Below are 22,214 nucleotides of genomic sequence, written 5' to 3'. Positions count from 1 at the left end.
GAGAAATGCCATTCAACCTCAAGTCATTTGCAGTAAGAAAAAGTTGAAAAGAAGAAATGCTACATTTGGAGACATTCATATCCATCCTGTTTAAGATGCACCACTGCAGGAATCTGTCTAGATCTGCTTGAAAAAGTATTATAATCTTTTGAGCAAAAGAACTTTATGTCATCAGCGAATATTAATACTTTACTCCTGGCAATGGACAGCAGGAGGTCCAGCAAGAATAATATGAATAAAATTGTTTCTCAGTGAGACCTCTGCGAGACATCAAAGGAAGCTTAAATTGGATCGGAGATACAATCGCCCAATTTTACATATTGGGTTTTACCTGTTCTTTGGAAAACTTCATCCTAATAGGGTAGCACCAAAGCCTCAAGCCAGAGCCTCATGTTTTGCAAGAAGTCAATCATGATTGTCTTTGTGAAACGCCTTTGAAAAGTCCGTATAGACAGATAATTATTGATGAAATGCTGGTAGAGTACGAGGTTAGTGGCAGTGAATCTCCCCGACATAAATCCATGTTGTTCCATATTTATTATTCCTTTTACAGCCCAGGCTAACTTATCTCTCTTTGGCCTTTTTTGAAGATAGGCTTTAAAAAGATTTCCAAAAAGCAGGGGAAGTGGATGTTGAAAGAGTTAAACAACATGCAATAAGTGGCTCAACTATGATACAGACGCAGTTTTTTAATAAAAGAATTGCGGGAGTACCATCCGGACCAGAACCGCACTATTTGGTGCATACCGTACAGTCTGGATAGTCCATAATAAGACCGAACTCATTCAAACCCCAAAAAAGATTATTTAAATATGATTATACATATTTAAAATATAACACATTAAATAGCCTCTATCAAATCCGTAAAAAGATTATTAAATAAAAAAAATCTCAAAATAAGAATAAAAATATAAAAGGAAGCAATAGATTTTAGAAAATAATATAAAAGAAAATTTTAAAATGGTAAAACTTCAAATCTTACCGAGTACCGAATAATATTAATAAAAGTATAGAAAAATAAAAACTCAGTTAAAGAGAGTAATTTAAATGCTTAAATTGCTTCGATGATTGGGATTTTTTCTATTTGAGCATAATCGCAAAATTTAAAGTTAGAAAAGGAATTGACCAATCAATATCATATATCTGACAAGTAACGTAACTATAGGTGTAACCCTCTTACATTATGATTATATATTTGGATCTCTAAAACTGTTTTCGCAGTAAAGAGAGAAGATAGGATTAGGATTCTTCAAATATAAATAGGTTTAAATGAATGGTTGAATCGTCATCAAAAAATAGTAAATTCTACTATAAATTAATGATCTGTGTGATTAAAAAGCTTTTGTGCAAAGAAGACAGGAAATAAAATATCAAGAAAAGCGTGGTTTACGTAGTGCATTTACTTATAGTTTTTCTAATGGTGATGCCGTTAGATAATGTAATTAATGAAAGATTGTAAGCAACGGTATTCCGCAATTTTAGAATAAAACCTAATTATACTTAAAAAAAATTAAATAAATTTTTTATAGGGATGTCCGAAACGTTTTCTCTTTTACAAACGATATACTATAAACTGAATTACTACGATGTAATTGTTCCTAACACTATAAATGCACTTCTTTAAATTGCCTTTTATTTGCCTTAATTCTTTTTATAGAATTTTAATTTGTTTGCCCAATTATATATTGCTTATTTATGTTATCTTAACCGATCTTATACTATATAAACTTTTACTCCGTTTAATATTGATGTAATTATTAAACTTTAAAATCATTATAAAACCTTCTATTAGAAACGTATTTCCGAATGGATATCGTTTAATTTTAATGCAGAGTTTAACTTATACAGGGTATATCAAGATATTTCACTTTCTTTTTAGTTTTATAGTCGATTTACATTTTTAACGCCCTACATTTCCTAACCGAACGAATTTTGATGTTTATTTAGTTAACTGTAAAAAACCCGTTCTACAAAAGTTATTAAAGATAAATAAATATGAACTTGTTTATGATTAAATTAATTCAGTCCACCTTCTGTGGGAATCTTAATACATAAATATATTTTAAGAATACTGTTTGACACCCTATATGTGTAAACGGTTTTAGCACTATTAGTATTTTTATGTCTAGTATTTTTTTTTACTTTTAAACGCATTTTGTAAAAATAGTTTCCTAAACATCTCAGTTCAGCTACAACAGTTGTCAATCAGTAAGTCAAAAAAACAACGACAACACGCGCTGAATCACTTTTATTTTTTATCAGTCTACACATACTTTTAGTCTATCTGTTATATTTAAAGCCTTTGTAATTTATCTACAATTGTAAATTAGCCAAGTGTCAGAAAACAAACCGCGCGCGAAAAGATATTGAGTTAAAAATAAACCCCTTTCTAAAGTTCACGGTAAAAAACGTTTTGGCTTACGACGTTTTTCAACGAACCGATAAATTAATAATAAGGCTAACCACAAATTGTTTTTTAGACCCGACTTGGACGTAATATGGCAGAACATATTACGTACAAGTCGGGTCAAGCAATGATTTATTATTTCATGTTTTTAGCATAAGTTTGTAATCTTAATTAAATCAAATGTATATCTTACCTTTATTTTTCACTCGTCCGGAATCAAATCCTGAATCCGTACTTGACGTACTAGCACCAACTATATTCTGTGCACCAACAATATCACATTCTTCATCATCACTCTCTTCCTCGCCACTCTCTTCTGAACTTTCTTCCTCACTGGTAGTACTATCCTCACTATCACATTGTATATCACCATCCTGTCTCCATCTTCGCGGAATATGTCGTGCTCGAATGAACTTTGGCTTCGCGAATATTTCTACCGGACATTCTTCCATTTGCTGTGGTTTTTTCCAGGGATGCATCCACTGGGATAATCTGTTAGACTGTAATGGAACGAAAGAAGGTTCAGGACTGGGAACGTTTACAGGATTTGGAGGAGTAGGAGGTTCAAACACTCGCAAATCCGGATCACTTTTGTTTGCTTTTTGAATTAAAGAGCGTTTTGAAATGATACGTTTCTCTTTTTCTTCGGGAGTTTCTGGAATACTTTTAGTTTCTTCCTCCTTACGAACTTCTTGAATTTCTTTAAGGAGCGTTTTAGGATCCTTAATTTCCAGCTTAAGTTTTCCAGGTTTTGGCGGCTCATATTTTTCAGTTTCTATACTATCCCAGAAACTGGTTTTTCCATTTTGGTTTTCTAATAAATCTTTACTTTCTGCCGGGCTTGCCTTTGTTTTCTTTTGATTTTTTAATATATCATTTTTAGGTGTTGCTTCATGGTCATGTGTTACTTCATTTACAATTTTCTGTAATATTTCCGTAGTTCTAGCTTGTTTTAGTTCTTTACCTTTAATACTGTCTTGATGTGCTTTAATATCATTGATAGGAACTGCCGTTTTATTTCTTTCAACTGAACTATATTTATTTGAATCTTCTATTAAAGTATTTAATATAGCCTTTTGAGCTGTGATAATATTATTAATGGGTGTCACTTGAGCTTTTAATAATGGTCCAATTTCTGCATTTACTTTTGTTATTGTACGTTTACCTATAATGCCTTTTATGGCGATTTGAGGTAAAGGTGCACTGACATTACTCACGTGTGCCTTGTACAGTTTTGGCGAAGCATTCATGATTAAATGGATATTTTCTTTTTGGGCATTAGCGTATTTTGGTTTTGAATTTTTGTTCTGAATAGTAACTACATTTAAATCAGATTTTTGTAAAAATGTATCTGACTTAAGATCCTGCTTAACATTTTTTAAAACAATATTTGCTGGCTTCGGATCGGTTTTCGGCTGTGATTCTTGTTTAATCTTAGAAATATTTGTTTCTTTTAAAGTTTTTTCTATAGACATTATTTTTAGTTTTCCACTACCAGGCGGGCTACTAAGATTATCCTTGTTTATGTCAGCTGGGTTCGATTTTTCTACTGTCACGGTAAAATTATGTACGCTATCGACACTATCACTTTTTTGCAATAACTTCGGTTTACTTTGAACTTTTACATCTGAAAAACTTTTTAACAGTTTTTTTTGTTTGACTTTGCCATCACCTTCTATTTTTCCTAATTGACTTTCTTCCCGTTTTTTAAGAATACTTGTTACAACTGAAGATTTCGGCAAAGGAACATGTGTAATTCTATAATTATCCTTCTTCAATATATACTTAGGAGCGTTGATTTTTTTTTCGATAGGAAATTCTTCCACTGTGACATTAAACCTAAACTTTTTTTCTTTTTTTTCTGGCTTTGGACTCTCCTGAATTTCTAAATCCCCCACAACAGCTTTTAGATTATTGCAAGGTTTTTCTTTAATAGCACCAATAGAACTTGTTATGACTGGTTTTTGCTTAATTGGAATCATTTCAATTTCTACTTGAGAAATGTCTTTTATCATATTCTTTAATGAACTGGCTTTTCTTAATTTTGACGTAGGAGCATCATTTAAATAAATTGCATTATTATTTAGTTCCAAAATTTCAGCAGTTTTTTTCTTAGTGGCTTTCTTTTTCTTTACTTTTGGTTTCTCGTCAATTACCGGAGGTGCATCATATAAACCAGCTTCATTCTCTGCTTGCAGTAATGCATCTAAAATTTGAACCTCTTCAACACTAAGCGTTGATGAGCTGCGTTTTATTTCTTTCAGGAGATCATCATGGGATAATTGCCTACTTTGACGTCGCCTTATTTCTATTGGCTGACCTGGATTCAGATCTTCAATAGCTTGATCAGACGTTATTTCATCACAGATATCTTTAAAGCTTGGACTTTTTTTAATTGAAGTTTTTCGAGTGATTTTTGGAGCATCCAAGTGTGTAATATTTTCTTTACTTTTGCTTCGAATAAGAAATTTCTCTTTTAGAAGTTCTCCTGGAGTCTTTTTTCGGCGTTTAGCTTCTGTTGCAAGTTCTTCTGGTTCAAAATTATCACGCCAACTTTTTATTTGACCGATTTCCTTTTCCAGTGTATCTTTATGAATTGTTTGTAATCTTATAGTAGCTCGATCTCTTCGAATATTGGTGTTTGGCTTTGCATCTTTTTCTATTACAGCAGAGAACTCTTTTTGCCGTACATTGTCAGTATTACTAGGTTGATGCTTTGGCTGCTGCTTATATTTATTTAAAGAGAGCTCTATGTCAGCTGTACTGATTTTAACAGGTCTAGGCGTTCTCACTTTAGGCGAAGTGTGATAAAGCACTTTCGGAGAATTTAATCGTCTTATAGGAGCACCAAGACTAGATTCACTAATAGTTGTCAAATGGGGCTTGAAACTTCTAAAGTTAGCACGATTAAATTGTTTCGAAGATGGTGGCAATATATTCGACGCTAAGATAGACGAGTGAGCCGAGTACGGACCTTTTAGTAGTAACGGAGATGTATAACTACTACTCGGCGTATAAATTCCGAGTTCAGAATAGTATGGCATTTTGATCGATGTGACGCTTCGTAGCACTATAAAGTCTTGGCAATGAGGTTAAATGTTGTAGGTGAAAACACCTGTTTTTATTGCTAAGCGTGATGTATTTTTATTCCATGATTTTTTCTTCCAACGCGAAAGCTGCTTTCTATGTTATGATCTGATTAAGACAAATTGTATACATGTGCTTAAACGTAACTCAGAGAAATGGGTGCAATATATTTAATATGTGCATATATTAAAAATGTGGCAATTAAAGTTTATTAAAAATCAAGCATTAAGCAAATCGGGTTTTAAATAATATACGTTTTATCTGTATGTGTAATGTGTATGTGTAAATCTGTAAAGATAATTTTTTTTAGAATATCTATTTAAAAACAATCCCTTGACATACTCTGTAATGTTTTGTTAGTATGGGAATAAAAGACATTCTCGAATGAAATCGAATTGAACTGGACTAAAATCATTACATAATATTATGGTGTTAACGAAAACAGCCTGTTTTTAGTCCCAAATGAAATTAGATAGAATTAATCAATATTTAACACTAATTAAGTTATAGGTTTCTTAATATTTTTATAATTTTTAGCTAAATTTGGAACATTCTGCTGTAAATCAAATATATGTTATTAAACTATTTTTTGAAAAAATTGGATACGTGCTTTTAAGTTCTTTTTTAAAATAGTTACATTAATTACGTTTGTATGTACCTTAAATATGTATGTTTTAAAAGATATTTATTTTCGTTAAGCCTGTATTTTAGAATATTAGACTTTTTTATATAAGGTAGACTATACAGGGTGGCCATTTGAAAACGAAACAGAGCCTATTTTGGGTCCCTCAGAACATTTGCAAACAAATCCTTGGACCCGTCAATTTTTGATTCAAGGAGGAACCATTTTTTGCTAGTTTTAAAGCCCTAGCGGGGGTGACAAGGGCCCCCAAAATTTTAAATGGAACGGGGGGTCGAGTAATACCCTATTTTGAAGGTATTTGTATGTGGATTATAACCCTAAAGTTTTAAATCGTTACTATTTGCCTAGTCGATACAGGGTCTAATAAAAGTTACAAAAACATGTCAACATTTTTTATGAAAAAAAATGCTTGTAAATTTAGCAGTTAAATAAATACAAAAAATGTTGTTCTCCTACATTGTGAACCGTATTTTCTGTTGTTTTTTTTTTAAATACCCGTAGGTATCTATGCCAATTCTGCAAGGGATCTCTTGGTTATTGTTGGGACTGTTATTATAGCAACATTTTGAAGTTTAATAGTGGTTGTCAATTACTGCTGTCAGATCATAGTGTGTCAAATAAATAGCTCTTTAAAGTTAGTTAGTTACAACATTGAGTTTGATAATGGTTTATTCACTTGCGAGAGTTGAAATAATTTCTCTTTTCTTTGCGAACAATGAAAATGCTAATAGAACTGCCCAGCTCTTTAACACACTACAACACCCTAATCGACAGGTCCAACGCAAGTACATTTTGGAATTGGTTCAAAAATTTAGGGAAACTGGGTCTGTGACTAATAAAAAGCGCGAAATGGATAATCCAGTAGTGAATGAAGCTTCAGAAGTAGCTATTTTAGGCCATATTGTGCAAGATCCTACACTGAGAACAAGGAAGTTATCAACCGTGTCTGGTATTAAGAGAAGCAGCATTCAAAAGATATTAAAAAAAAAAACAAGTTTCATCCGTACAAAATGCATCTCGTACAAGAACTAAACGAAGACGATTTTGATCGGCGAGTACAGTTGTGAAACTATATCTGAACAAGCCGCCAATGATCCACACTTTCTATTTAATGTATGTTTTTCTGACGAATGCTTCTTTTTCCTAAACGGTACTGTGTCACAATTGTCGCTATTGGGCTGATTAAAATCCCAGAATATTTCGTGAGGTGCATACACAACATCCTAAAAAATTAAATGTTTGGGCTGGCATTTTTGGTAAACATATCGTAGGCCCCTTTTTTTACCTGGCAATTTAACAGGAGAGATGTACCTGGAGTTATTAGAAAATACAATTCATGCAGCATTAGTGGAGATACTAGAAAATAACAACGAGTACTTGGAAAATCGCCTAGTATTTCAGCAAGATGGGGCGCCACCCCACTATGCTGCAAGGGTTCGTCAATATTTGGACCAAACGTTTCCAGGACAATGGATTGGAAGAAAAGGAGCTATTAAATGGCTTCCTCGTTCCCTCGACTTAAGCCCGTTAGATTTTTTTAAGGGGCCATTTAAAAACTAAAATCTATGCTAGTCAGCCAATATCGCTAGACCGTTTGCGACAAAGAATAATTGATGAATGTCGTCAAATTACCCCAGAAATTTTGCAAAATGTACGGGAAAGGTTTGAACAAAACCTGTATTATTGTAAGTCGAAGGCCAACGTTTTGAACATTTACTTGATTGATTTTATCTTTAAGCCCTTTATTTAAAATTATACTTTTTAACATTTTTTTGTAACTTTTATTAGCCCCTGTATCGACTAGGCAAATAGTAACGATTTAAAACTTTAGGGTTATAATCCACATAAAAATACATTTAAAATAAAATACCACTCGACCCCCCGTTCCATTTAAAATTTTGGAGGCCTTTGTCACCCCCGCTAGGGCTTTGCCCTTTGGGGGGCGAAACTAGCAAAAAAATTTTTCCCCCTTGAATCAAAAATTGACGGGTCCGAGGATTTTTTCGCAAATGTTCTGAGGGATCCAAAATAGGCTCTGTTTCGTTTTCAAATGGCCACCCTGTATAAGGTATTTAAAGATTTGATTAATAAGGGGTTTGATATTTAAAACAGGTTACTAAAATTGTGAAAATTATCAACAATTTTAGCCCATATGATAGAGTTTTTGTACGTATTAAAATTAAAAGAAAAACAATGGAAGCTCAAAAATTAGACTTTTGATAATTTACGTCAGCAAATTCATAAAGTTAAAAAACATTTTTTACTAAGAACACTCTATACTACTTTCTTATATTTCTTTATTTTCTTCTTATATGATTGTAATTTGATCGGCAATTTTAGCAGAACTAATAAATGTCATAAAATAGACACGGGTCAAAATAAGTTTACTAGCTTCTTACTAAATAAAAATGTTTGATGCTTAATATGATAAGGTACCAAAAAAATTACTAATATTCAAAAAAAATAAAGAATTAGGGTAATGTATTATGTATGGTATGTACTTTTGCAGACATACACAATTTTGTTCTAAGAAAGAATATTAAGCTAAAACTGGACATCTGAGTTATAACGGTAATATCTTTTGTAATATAGATTTTTTTTCAAAATAATTCCTTATTTGTTATAACAGGCTTTAAAATCCTTACTTTATTAAGAAAAAAGAAAGTGAGACAATGAATTTATTAGGTTATATTGTGGAAATTTAATATTGTGAGTTAAGCAGCCAAAAATATATACTTTATAAAAATATAATTAACGGTAATTTTGCCAAATAATAATCTTTCCGCGAAAAACATTTGAACTCCCTAAGCTTTTGTTTGGAAAGTTTGGCAATAAATTTTACTTTTCACGTTAATTGCTACAGTATCACACTTTATAATTAGAAGGCAACGGATTTTCAAATTGTTTTAAGACTTTTGCAATATCCCATATTACTTGTTTTATGGTTAATTTTAGTTTTATAGGAGTTAATTAATATAAGTCATCTTAAAATATTTAACAATTTGTTAAAGTTCATTCATTTTTATATCGGAGAAGTTTTTTGTGATTTCTTTTCAATTTTATCATTAACATCATGCAGGGATAAACTTCCTTTAAATGAAAACTTCAATTTAAGGGTCATCAATAACATAACATCAAAAACATAAAAATTTATGTTTTCTACATTTATCGTTTAACACTGGTAATGTAAATTTAAATAGATACTAGTTTTTTCCTGCTGTGAAATGCTGTTTGTGTTTACAATTTTGAGGGTTTTTCATTCCTTAGAAATTCCAAGTAATTACATTTGAGTTATTTATTTCAATTTCGTATCTCGAAGTGTTTGAGAGTAAATTTTATTTCATTTTATAATCGTGAATTTAACCGCAGAAAGAATATCGCTGATTGAACTGTATTAGGAAAATGGTAGATAGTGCTAATGTAACAGCTCAGATATTTAATTACATTAATCCAGATAAATATGTTCTATGAAAATACACAATGAAGCTGATGACAAAGTTTAGGCAGCAAACCAATCACTTCAAATCGATGAATAATTGTAAACCGAACCTATGGAAATTGTTGTTTTGAGCCACGTCAATATGGTTCTACAATAAGCACCAGACAATTACTTTTAATATGTGGCATATCTCGTACGAGCATTCGTAGAACTTTAAAGATACATGAATATAACCTCTACAAAATTCATCTCGTACAACAATTAAACAATGATGATTTTGACAGATGTAAGGAATTTTGTGTGATTATGATCTACCAAATAATAAATAATCCAAATTTAGTATTTAATATTTGTTTTTCCGATTAGTGTCCTTTTTTTCTAGACCTAACTGTTAACCGTTACAATTGCCGATATTCCTCTGATAAATATTCACATCTACTTCATGAGGTTTACACTTTATATCCTAAGAAATTAAACGTCTCTTCTGATTTATGACGATTGTTTAATTGGTCTTTTTTTTAACTAAGAAAGTCTTAATGGAAAACTCAATTTGCTGTTCAAGAATAATTAAATGAGACGTATCCGGGTAGATGGATTGGCTGAAGAGGACTTGAATAGAGTGGTCCGCAAGATTATTTGATTTGACCCCCTTAGATTTTTTATAGAATCGCTTAAAAAGAAAAATGTATACTCAGCCAGAGTCAGTAAATGAAGCCAGCCCATCATTGATGAATGTTGCGCCATTTTACCAGAAATACTTCTTAATATTCGGTTCTTTTGAAGAAAATAATTTATATTGTATGGATGCAGGAGGCCAATACTTTGAGTACTTATTGTTATAAACAAGAGCAATTTAACAACAAACTTAAGAACCCCAATACAGAATGGCGTGAAAATTTGCACAGTTATTAGTTTTTACACTTGGAAGGATAGGCTTAGTTTTATTCGCAAAGTAGCTATCAATTTTGCAACAGCTGATCCTGCTCACTGGGCGCCCTCGCTGCCACGTGTATACTACGCAAGTACGTTCAGTTAATGAAGTAAGTTTTTAATTTAAATAGTCTGAGAAAGATTTAATAATATTTTGTACATATGCCGCCAATTTTCAATTACTTTCATTTAGTAGTCCTATGGTTAGAACCTTTGGTGTGATGCTCAAATTACGAGACAATTTTACCACTAACCAAAACTCTTTTCCAAATAAGAGTTTTGGTTAGTGGTAAAACTGTCTCGTAATTTTACTCTCATTTGTCAACTAAAAATAATAGTATCCATATACAATTTTTTATTTATTATTTCTACTTTTCATTTGTCAACTGTTTATATTTTTTGTTTGGAATATTTTTTATTTTTTTAATTCTAACATAATAATATTTTTTTTAAATGGCTGTTCAATTTTAAAATTGACATAAGGATAAAAGCATAATTCGACTTAAGATAGTTGAAATTGCAAAGGTTTTAAAAAATAAATTGTATCAGAATTTTAAAAAATCTGTTTTATAAAAGCTGGTAGTTATGGAACGCTAAATGAAAATTTCAAAATTTAGAGACGAAATTGGCAGACTAGAACTACTAGATTCCCCAGGTGTGACTTATCTGAATCAAAAGAAATACAATTTGGTATATAAATATGCTACATCAATGTTAATTTTTTGACGCATTTTGATGTAAAATTTTCTTGATAAAAAAACTACTAAAGTGAATATATTGTTGTTTATAATCATTAGGTTAATGGAAGGAAAGATTATAAGTTGGAGGTGAAAGATTATACACAACGTAATTACGAGAAGTTCGCATCTTAGGGTACGGCAACTAGCGAGGCAAAGTACTAAAAAAGATACTCGTGATTCAAATATTTGCTATTTAATCATTTGCGAGAAGCCTGAAAATAGATTGTCATTTATTTAAAGGTGTAATTTATTTTAAGGCAAACTCAAAATACCATCAGTCAGAAAAGGTGTTCCTTATAAAATTATTAATTGTGCAGTCTCCTTTATAATGAAACGTAAGGTCTAATGAGATTTACTTGTATATTTAAACATCAAAGATTATTGTTGAGCTCATTAACGATATAGATATCTTTAAAAAAATCAAGTCGGTTGTAATTTTTAGAAGTAACTTGTTGAAGGATTTCAGAATTAGACTTTGGACTAAAATTATGGTTACTAGGTTTTATATTGTCACCAAATGCAGAAGAAAGTTTACATAAGCGCTCAGCTATTTGTATTATTAAGGGTCTACAAACGCGACCCACATATGAACAGTCACACGAATTACACAGTAGCCTGTAAATACTACTTTTTATAATGTATCAATTTTATCCTTAGTAATAACCAAAATCGAACCTAGTTGTTTTTGATTTTATAGGAAATTTGTAATTTTGACTACTGTTTAATGAATGTATTATTAATTTTCTTATTTAGATAAGAATTCATAAATAGAAATGAAATCAATTTAGTGTATTTTTTTTTAATTCTTAGGAAAAATTTGTTTTTTCAATTTAGCTAGTTTGATTTTATTATTAAAAGTATTTATTCGATTGGAATCATAGTTAGTATAAGCAATATGCTTAAGAATATTTATATTGTTCGTTTTAAAAGTTGGGAGGAGATAGAGGAATGTTTAAAAGACGACGAATATAAGCAGTTAAAAGCAGCCATTTTGTGTTGGTCGGTGTGGTTGAAATAATTTGAAATTATGTAGTCTATTTGAATGGGTTTCCGATATATTAAAAATCATAACTACTGTCACTATCTAAGAAGCAGACAATCGTTAATGTATCTACCAATTCAAAATTTCTTTGTGGTTGTCAGTTATTTTAAAATTTACTTACAACCACAAAGAAATTTTGAATTGGTAGATAGATGAACGATTGTCTGCTTCTTAGATGGTGACATATTGGAAGCCCAGTCACAAATATTCTATGAAAACATCCGCCAAGAATAAAGATAAGCAGCTGCCTATAACCAAAGCATCTGGCTGTTGGTAAAAACTACTATTAAAACGGAAAAATCTTGAGAAAGGCAAGGAATAAGTAATGTTATTAAGAAAATAAGATTATAGCTATTAATTTTGTCGCTCATGTTATTTTTAATAATATTTACAATTTCAAATTTAATAACTATTATAAAAGAATTAGTTACAATAAAAGAAACCAACAGATAACTGCAAAGTTTGCAGGCAATTATAAGTTGTTAGTTTACTTAAAAGATCAGAATTCTTATGACAAAATTTAGGGTCAATAGCTCTTCAATTATTTATCAATTAAAGGATGAAGCTGGATAAAAGGAAATTGGAGTGCTTGACTTGCGGAGAAACTTATCGTGTATAGATATATCATGTGACTCAAAGTGGGAGACTGGCATTACTTTAGTTATAAGCAAAACCAAAAACCAAAAATGTAATATACATAGTATGGAGATCGTTAAAAAATAACCACGATTGTGATACTAAATATATACAAGTAATTAATTGGAAAGCTGAAATATGCATAAATTATTTTTAGTCATTAAGCTCAGAAACTTGTAATATGAGATCAGGCGACCTTCAAAGATTCTGTGAGAGAGCTTCTACCAATACCAACTTTTATTATTTAATTGCTCTGGTAATCACCAACTCAGAAGTAATTAGCTTTCCAATGAAAAATCTGCCAAGCTGAGAACAGCAACAGTGCAATTTCTATATTTCACACTCGATAATGACTCTATGATAAAACTCCTTTGCACAAATATCATGAAACTAGATTTAACCTTGTGATTTTTTTTCCAGTTTTAATTATCATAGGATGTTAAGGTTAGATGCAATAGTACCTACATAATGTTTACTTTACCTATATATATTTAATTACCTATCCTTTAAATTTTTATTTTTTAACTTTTATTTATTTTTTCTGTCATTTCAATTTTTGTTATATTTTTTGCTAAGTATAAAATTCTATTTAAAAATTTGTACAATTTTTAGAAATTATAATGGATTTAATAACTTGAATAATTAAAAAGATAGTGGAATCTTTTTAATAACCATAACAAAAAGATTTTAGCATTACTGCTGCTTGCTAATAAATTGCTGTCTAATAGAGTGTCTTGTTTATGTAAGCAACATTTTAATATATTAAATTTTAAATTAATAAGAGTTATCTTAATGCTTGATTTTTATTTTTTATTTTATTTATTGCAGGTGCTGTTAACTTTGCTTTAAATAGAACCGGAATTAACAAACCAGACATGCAATGACGTTATTAGTATATAAGATGTTTTCTCTGGATTTCGAATAAGCACAATTATATTTTACACTTTACAAACCCGCAATTAAAATTTTATCTAAAAACACTAAAAATGTTCATTTTAACAAACAGCATTAACAACATATCAATCGTATAAAAAGTTTTTCTCGTTTTAAAATCGATCGATTGTCGGTCGTAGAGTTTTGCAACAATTGTCTCGACAAGGTATATTTCGGGATTCTTAGCATTCGCGCGTTATACCGATACTAAAAGCCGCGGTTAGAATGGCAGAGATATTTGTGCCAAAGGAAACTATTTTTAATGTCCAATTGTGACGTACAGAAAAGCTATAGCGAGTGTTATTTTAACGAACACCTGTACCCGCTGCTGCACTGAAGTGCTCATTAAAATTCGAAGGGAGTTCTTCAATGAAACTTTAAATTGTGGTCGTGAAAAATAAAATGACGGGTGACTCCTAGTTGTCGTTTAATTTTATGCGATACACGCAAACTGTGAAAAGTTTAACGGGAAAATGGTTTTAAGATTATGTCAATTTCTATTTGAAAAACTTAATATATAATTTGACAAAAATTTTATTGAGAAAAATTATTAGTTACGTGAGAGATTGGAACTATTGGCTATTCAGATGGTTTTTTAATTTAAAGTTTATAAATTTCATATGGCAGAGTTCCTTTTTTTCAGAAATTCTTTTTTTTGCCTTTTTAATTAAGATTAATTAATTTTTTTAATTAAGTTTTCATGTCACTAAAATTTGTAGAAAATATTTCTAAGAATTTTGCAAACTGAAAGTAGTTTTTGTAAAGAGGACATGAGTTTCATGACATAGGGGAGACCGGGGACAATTGAAACAGAGGACGGTTGAAATAGTCGCCATTTTTTTAGACGCGAAGGTAAAAACTCGTGTACGCAGCCTCACAACGTTTGACTAATTCCACATTTCTGCTCGACAGTGTAAAACTAGCAGTTGAGCAAGGTGGGTGTGTTTGCGCTCGGCTCTCTTATTTTATGTCAACAAAGTAATTTTTACGTTTCATCTAAAAAGTGTGGAAACAAGAAATTTAAGTGTAAGTACACCACTTTTTTGTTTTTAATCAATTTTTTTATGTTTTTGCTTAGGTTTAGCAGCCTACACTTGTTAGTTTTGATTAAAAGGTTTAAAGACAAATAATATTTTGCCAAAAAAAACCTGAAGTGGACAATAGAAACAAGATGTAAATAATTTTACGAGACGGTTGAAACATAATTTATAGAAGGCTTTTGGTATTATTTTTGCGTACACTGATTAACTGATTGTAACAAACTCTCTGAGGGCTATTATTTTGTTATAGAATGCCACGTGAAAGGGTGAGGAAAACAAATAGAGGTACCAAATCCAACTTGGTTTACGAAAATGCGTATAGGGAGGTTATTGAAAATGGAGCATCCGTAAGATCTGCGGCAGATTTATTTGAACTGAATCATGTTATATTAGGCAGATTTATTAAGAAAAAAAAAGAATCTATTGAACAAGGGTCCACTGAAACTATAACAATGGCATATAGGTGCGTACGACGAGTATTTAACGTTGAGCAGGAAAATTCCATTGTTAAATACATAATAAAGGCATCTCAAATATTTTACGGTCTATCGCCAAAAGAAATACGTAAACTGGCCTACCAAATAGCCGTAAAATATTTATTGAATATGCCGATCCACCTGGGTGCATTGGAGCAAGAAATTCTAGTGGATGGATGCGAGAAGATAAATTCTTGCTATACTTAAGACACTTTCAAAACATACCAACAGTTCAATTGAAAATAAAGTTTTGCTTTTAATAGACAACCATCAATCTCATGTAAGCATACCATGCTTGGACTTTTGCAAAGAAAACGGCATTGTTGTCCTCTCATTTCCCCCACACTGTTCACATAAACTACAACCTTTGGATCGATCGATTTATCGTCCATTTAAAAAAGCTGTAAATTCAACTTGCGATTCTTGGATGAGAAACAACCCAGGCAAAACGGTGACAATTTATGACAGCATCGTTAAACAGAGTCTCTCTATAGTTTTAACACAATTTAATATTGTTGCTGGATTCCAATGCACTGGTATATGGCCGTTTAATCGAGATATTTTTACGGCTTTAGATTTTGCTTCTATTTCCCCCAAGAAGTCCAGGCAGTAGGTTAAAGAGAGAATAAAGATTTAAGCAGCACTGATTCTTTTCCAAAATTAGTAAATTCTAACTCTCCAAAAGCATCAACGAGCGGAACTGTTTCGTTAGAGCCGCCAAGCACCCCGCCTCCAGTTGCATCTACAAGTGTCCAGTCAGCCTCTAACCTCTCTTTGGATGTGTTTTCACCTGAGCTAATAAGGCCGTTACCAAAAGCTTTTCCTCGGAAAACTACAGAGAAACGCAAAAGTAAATAATCCACCATTTATACGGACACCCCAGAAAAAAAAACACCAGTGTCCAAAAAAACTCGTCAACAGAATAGTCAGGACGATAGCAGCAGTGACAATGAAGACTGTTTTTATCTAGTATGTTTGGAATCGTATAGAAATAGCCGTTCAGGGGAAAAATTGATGTAATGCATTGATTGCCACTAATGGTCACATGTAGAATGCACTCGTCAAGAAGATTTGTATATCTGTCATAACTGCATGTCAGAATAAATATTCTACTTTGCTAATTTATTTTTATTTCAGCAGTAGGATAATTATTTTGTTTAAAACTTTTGAATAAAAAATTTTGTTTTATTATAAGTGTAAAAATTATATGTATCAATGTTTTTTTCTTCGTATTTCTAAATTAAATATTATTTCAGTATTAAAATAAATATTTTGTTTATTCTTAATGGTGTTTCAACTCTCCCTGGTAAGTGTTTAAACTGTCCCCGTCTCCGGGACAATTGAAACAATATACAATGCTATATGTTTCCTTTAATATTTTACAGGCATTATATAATAAGTAAAATAAACTGATTTAAAATATACAAGAAATTAATAAACGTCCTTGTAAAATTTTTTTTAGCTGTAAATATGATTTTCTCTAAGAGAAAAAAATTAATATTTGGAAATTGTTTCAATTGTCCCCAGTCTCCCCTAGATCAACAGTACTTCGGTTAAAAATCTAGATAGTCTAGTCCGAAAATTAGTAATAACCGAGATACAGGATGTTAAAGTAGTAGTTAATTTTAAATTTATAATTTTTCAAATATTCATACATAATACAAAAAGCAACATATCAACACAAAATCTGCTCTTGGCGACACTACGACTAGATAAAACCGTGTACAACTTTTTTGTACCTTAGTGTATATAGATTTTTCATAAAAAGCTTAAAATTTTCATCAATATGACTTGAGATAGAAGATATACTTTTGTCGGGTCTCTCAAAGTAACCGTTTTTTGAGATAATTGAATTTTAAAGGTTCATTACTTCAATTTTTTATTTTATTCAATTAATGAATAATATAGAAATAATGTATTCAGGATAGTAATGTGTTTTATAAAGACATGATATCTTAATTTTAATTGTTAAATATATGTTAAAAACAATAATGTATTTAAAATGAATGATATTATTTATCATAATGATTACATAGAAGAATATGGAGGAATAAAACAGTAATATCAACAAATAAAATTAAATAGAAATTTAATTTTATTTGTTTTGACAAATGTTTAAACTGGTTTCACTGGACTTATGGACTATGTGATAATAAACAATATGTTTGGGTCTCGAACTCGAAATAATTCTCACATATTGCACACCAAACAATATTTTATTCAATTCAAGTAACATTTTGTTTTAAAATGAAGGTTTTTCAATATCCCAAGCATATTTATTTCTAAAAATTGCTACCTCTGTAGGTCAGAGGTAGCAATTTTTGACCAGGAATGAAATGGTAAAGATGTAGTTCTTCTTTATGGAGGAAGAATATTCAATAAATAGTTGATTTACTAACCGTGGTATGGTGAGCAATACGTTTCATATTGATTTAAGGATTTTCAGGAATAGGAACTAGAATTTCTTCCTCTCATGTGAGTGAGTTTGAGTAAATTACTTGAAAGACGAAAAGAACCGCTTTTTCCAAGTCTGTCGTCCAGGATTCATGTGTTAAAATTTTCTTGAGCATATACGCATTATCAACTTGTAAACGAAATTTTTGCTTAGACAACATTTTAAGAGCTCGAATGGTTTTAATCAAGCAATAACATTGTGACAGAAATAATATTATCGAAAATCGTCTCTTGGAGAAACTCGACAAAGGTATGCCTTTTTAGAGTAATATAAATTGAAAAGCTAAGATTTTTATAAAAAACTCATATACACCGAAGCAAAAAAAGTTGTAGACGGACGTTTTTATCAACTCGGAGTGTCGGTGACAGTGCCCTGGGATGCACACAAAAATTACTATTAATTTTAAATTTCTCGCCTCCAAAAAAAACCAAATAAAACCCAACTACGAGCCGTGAAACTACCAAATTTTATGCTGATAAGCTACTTTTTGAAGGACTAATTATAAAATATAGAAAATAAAACTCTAAGTTTAACATCCTGTGTTTTGGTTATTATCAGTTTCAGGACTAGAAGAATTTGGTCAAATCGTAATATTTTTGAGCGAAGAATATACCGTTGTTCCGTGTCCACTAAGTTATCGGCACCCTGTTTATAGTACCAGAAATTAAATACGAAAGCTTAAGTAAACTCTATCATATCTTGAATCCAACTTTTAGAGTTACATTGCCGAATATTTCTCAAATCAGCCTACCTTAACCCAACTCAATACAACCCTAAAACTAAGGTTGTATTGGGGGATCCAACTCAACCCCAATAAAAATTAACCCAACCTTAATACGACCTAATTAAAAACGATGATATGACACCTTATAAAATATCCAACTTGACAAAATTCGATGTAATGTGACGCACTAATCACCCATCAAGCTAAATAAAAAATGCTTAATTTAATTAGCTAATATATCGTTGAAACATAAAATATTTATGTGACGAAAGAATCAGCAAATGAATATGTTTTATACAGATGACATGTCATAACTCTAAATATACTTTCACGATATTTTTAGTTACTATTTTTTACTAAAAGCTTAATTACTTTTTAAGTTTTTTTTTTTAAATATTTGTAATGGATCAATTATTTTTTACAATTTTCAATCTAGAATACGTGAAGCGTTATATGTCACAAGAGCCTTCAAAATACTGTACGTCTATTAGTTTTTGTGATGTGACAATTGCTTTATCTTTTGCAAAAGCTTTTCCCATCTGCGACACAATATCTAAATTGAGATTAATTTGGTCATAATTTTCCCTTATCTTTCGGGGCATACATTTTATTTAGCTTGGCTTTTTACCAACTATCGCTTTATTCTCTTGCCTTTTAGCATTTCTTGGATAATCAAGCTTATCAACTGATAATCTTTATTTCAGAGAACTTGTCCAAAGTTACTCACTTTTATTTTCTTCGTAGTGTTAGTGATGGGTCTTCGATACTTTTCACATCTCAAGGAACATTTGAGTTTTAAACCTTGGTTTAATTTTTTCATTTAACTCACACCCGAATTAGCTAATGATATTTGTATTCAGAGCAATTCCATATCGCTCACGGTACTGCGTGCTGTTATTGTTCTTGTTGTGTCATGAGCTTTGCTTTATTGATTGTACGGAGTCTGTACATCCGAATCTATTCTTCAGTGAACTCTTACTTGACCTGCTGCTCGAGTAAATGTCCTACTCAGCATGTCACAGGAATTTTGCCAGCTGACGATCTGGGAGGCTCAGTGAACTATATAGTCTGAGTATGCCCTGTTGGCCACTGATTTTCATGATCAGTAATGGTTAAATTTTCTGATCTGATAATTTTTGTAGGAATATCTTTACAGATCTTTAGTGTGATGATAGTTTCCCGTTGGTTTAGGCATCTCAATGCCGTTGATCGTAGTTAATCGATCTCCCAGAATCTGTAAAAGCTATCAATGCAGATCTTAGTATTATACCTGACCTATGCACAAACCAGATTCTTAATGCTTCCAAAGCAAAACCTCTAGTATATGAGGACTTTTGGCCAGCATTGTATCAACAAGAAAAAAATAGCCTTAAAAATGCCTCTAAAATGGTTTCTTAATATTTGCCTTTGATGTGATTAAAATTATCCATATTAGAACACTGTTAATAAAATAAAAACAGATCCTCATATTATCTTTAAATGGTTTTAGTTGCAATTTACGGTACTGTATTGAGAACCAACCGAAAATTACAAAAACGTTGTAAATACAATACATAAGTCGGGTAAATTTGAGAGCTGTTTTAGTTATAATGGGCCAAAAATAAAATAATTATGTAATGTCCCATCACCCCTTACTTACATTCCATCTCTTGGATACCAATTTTTGAGAGAAAAATTAAAACAAAAAATCTTTAAATAAAATAAAATAAAATAAAAAAATATTTAATTTCTCTTTTTTGGCGTTTAATCAATATTTTTCTAAGACTGACCTTGGAGTTATTAATCTTCGATGATTAGGAAAAGATATGAAGATTAGATGAATAATATTTTCCTAAAACTCCAATTAAAAAGATATTTGCTAAATTTTGTAAATTAAAATACTTGAATTTTACTTTGAAATTATGAAGAAGAATCGCGAAAGGGTAAAGAAAAATAATTTAATGCTTAATTGTAAAAAAATTTATTTGCAAAATTGTATAGATTGTTAGTAAAATAATCTATCATGTGTATATATAATCTTTAAATATAACTGAAGATTTTTAGTAGCAATTATTTAATTAATATTTTAAAGAAAACTTCAATGTTTGCATCATTTGCGGGTTGAGTCAATAATCCGTTGCATTTTTGCAATTGACGTCATCATGTCCTACATAATAGTTTAAAAACTGAACAATTATTGGACAATTTAGTCGGTGATTAAAATGACTGGAATCGATGGTATAAACGAATCATTTATTGTTATATTATGCTATTTATATTATAAAATTTATAAATATGCATTATAAAATCCGATAATTTAACAAACGATACATTAGAATTACATGAGTATTTAATTAACTAGAACATAGAGACAAGGTAAAGAACATAAATTTTATTTATCTTTAAAAGAGAAGAGGAATTAGTAACTATCTTAATTACAGGTATAATAAAGCAAATTGCAAATTCTCTCAGAAAAATATGTTATTGAAAAATTGAGAAAATACAGTACTAATTTAAACTAAGATTTTATTAAAACTCAAATAGTCATATATTGATAAATATTTAAATATATATAAAATATTCACATATTTAAAAAATACTTTATTCTTTCGCAGAATATTAACAAAACAATTTTTTTTAGGACAACAAAAAAGCCAAATGTTCCAGGCTATTTTTGCCACCAAAGTAAAAATGTAATTCTAGAAGAGAGTGAGTTTCTATATTTTTAATGTCAATTGGGACTTCATGTCTCAAAAGTAATTTCAAGAAGTATTATGGGACTTGTTTTTAAGTGAGTTGCTTTTCGCCTCGATGTTGAATTTAATGGTATACCTAATCATGGTAATTTAAAAAATAAAACCTATAAAATTTCTGGCTTCCTTGCATGCAACTTTGGTTTTATGAAATATAATTATACCAATGCAATAAATATTATATTTTATCCAATAAAAAGGCAATCATTATCCATTTATAAAATCTTAAAAAAAAATACTAATTTAAACCAAATTAGTCGTTGCTTACTACAAATGAAGAATAAGAAGTTAGAATTATGAAACCAATTCATTTATCCTTAACTTAATTTTCTTTAAATAATATATTAATCTTTATCTTAATACATGTAAATTTCTGTTTTTATTTGTATCATTTTAGCGAAAAATATAATAATAATTAGCTAGGATGATATTATTCAGAATTGAGCTTTCATAACTTTTACAAGATTTATTAGAATTTTTTTATTAATTTAAATAGTTTAAGGCATATTTGTGAAACTAAAAAATATATTCAATAAAATTTTTGCTGCCAATATAGAGAGAATTTGTTTTTATTGTTCTTGAAAATAGGTCGCCTAGTCATATAACATAGCGCAAAGAATTCGTGATGTCGCAATTACTCTAAATTCTACCAAGAGTACCCTGGGAAAGTTTTGATAAGTTTTAAAGAGACTGGTGATGTGAGAGAAAGACATACTACTGGTCCAACAAGAACAACAAAACCCATATATAATTTAAAATCTATAAATGAGAGTTATGTGCCTTCAGACATTAATAAACCTCAATATTATTACCAACCAGCTAAGAACTGAGTTTTAAAATATTCATGGCAGAAGTATCGCTGCTCAGGCAATAAGGAGTAAAATACATGAAAACAATCTTTACATCAGACGCTCCAGTACTATCCCGTAA

The 22,214-nt window shown here is 30.5% G+C and overlaps 1 protein-coding gene across 4 annotated transcripts in view; it reads right to left on the bottom strand.

The window, feature by feature from the left end:
- The window catches only part of LOC126733696 (uncharacterized), a 95,461-nt gene extending 81,381 nt beyond the window's left edge, over nt 1–14,080 (bottom strand). Inside the window, exons 1-2 of one of the 4 annotated variants that reach the window (XM_050437071.1) lie at nt 13,795–14,080; nt 2,601–5,602 (exon numbers count right to left, since the gene is read on the bottom strand). In XM_050437071.1, coding sequence (XP_050293028.1) covers nt 2,601–5,451 — 2,851 coding nt within the window. In that variant the 5' untranslated portion in view covers nt 5,452–5,602; nt 13,795–14,080. The remainder of the gene's footprint in view (nt 1–2,600; nt 5,603–13,794) is intronic. The other 3 variants (XM_050437069.1, XM_050437070.1, XM_050437072.1) reach the window with 3 other exon arrangements.
- Nucleotides 14,081–22,214: the final 8,134 nt, after the last annotated feature.

Source organism: Anthonomus grandis, chromosome 3 (genome assembly GCF_022605725.1).
Source record: "Anthonomus grandis grandis chromosome 3, icAntGran1.3, whole genome shotgun sequence".
In the NCBI taxonomy this organism is placed as follows: Eukaryota; Metazoa; Arthropoda; class Insecta; order Coleoptera; family Curculionidae; genus Anthonomus; species Anthonomus grandis.
The sequence above is the reverse complement of the archived record's forward strand: the minus strand, read 5'-3'. Positions and strand labels throughout refer to the sequence as shown.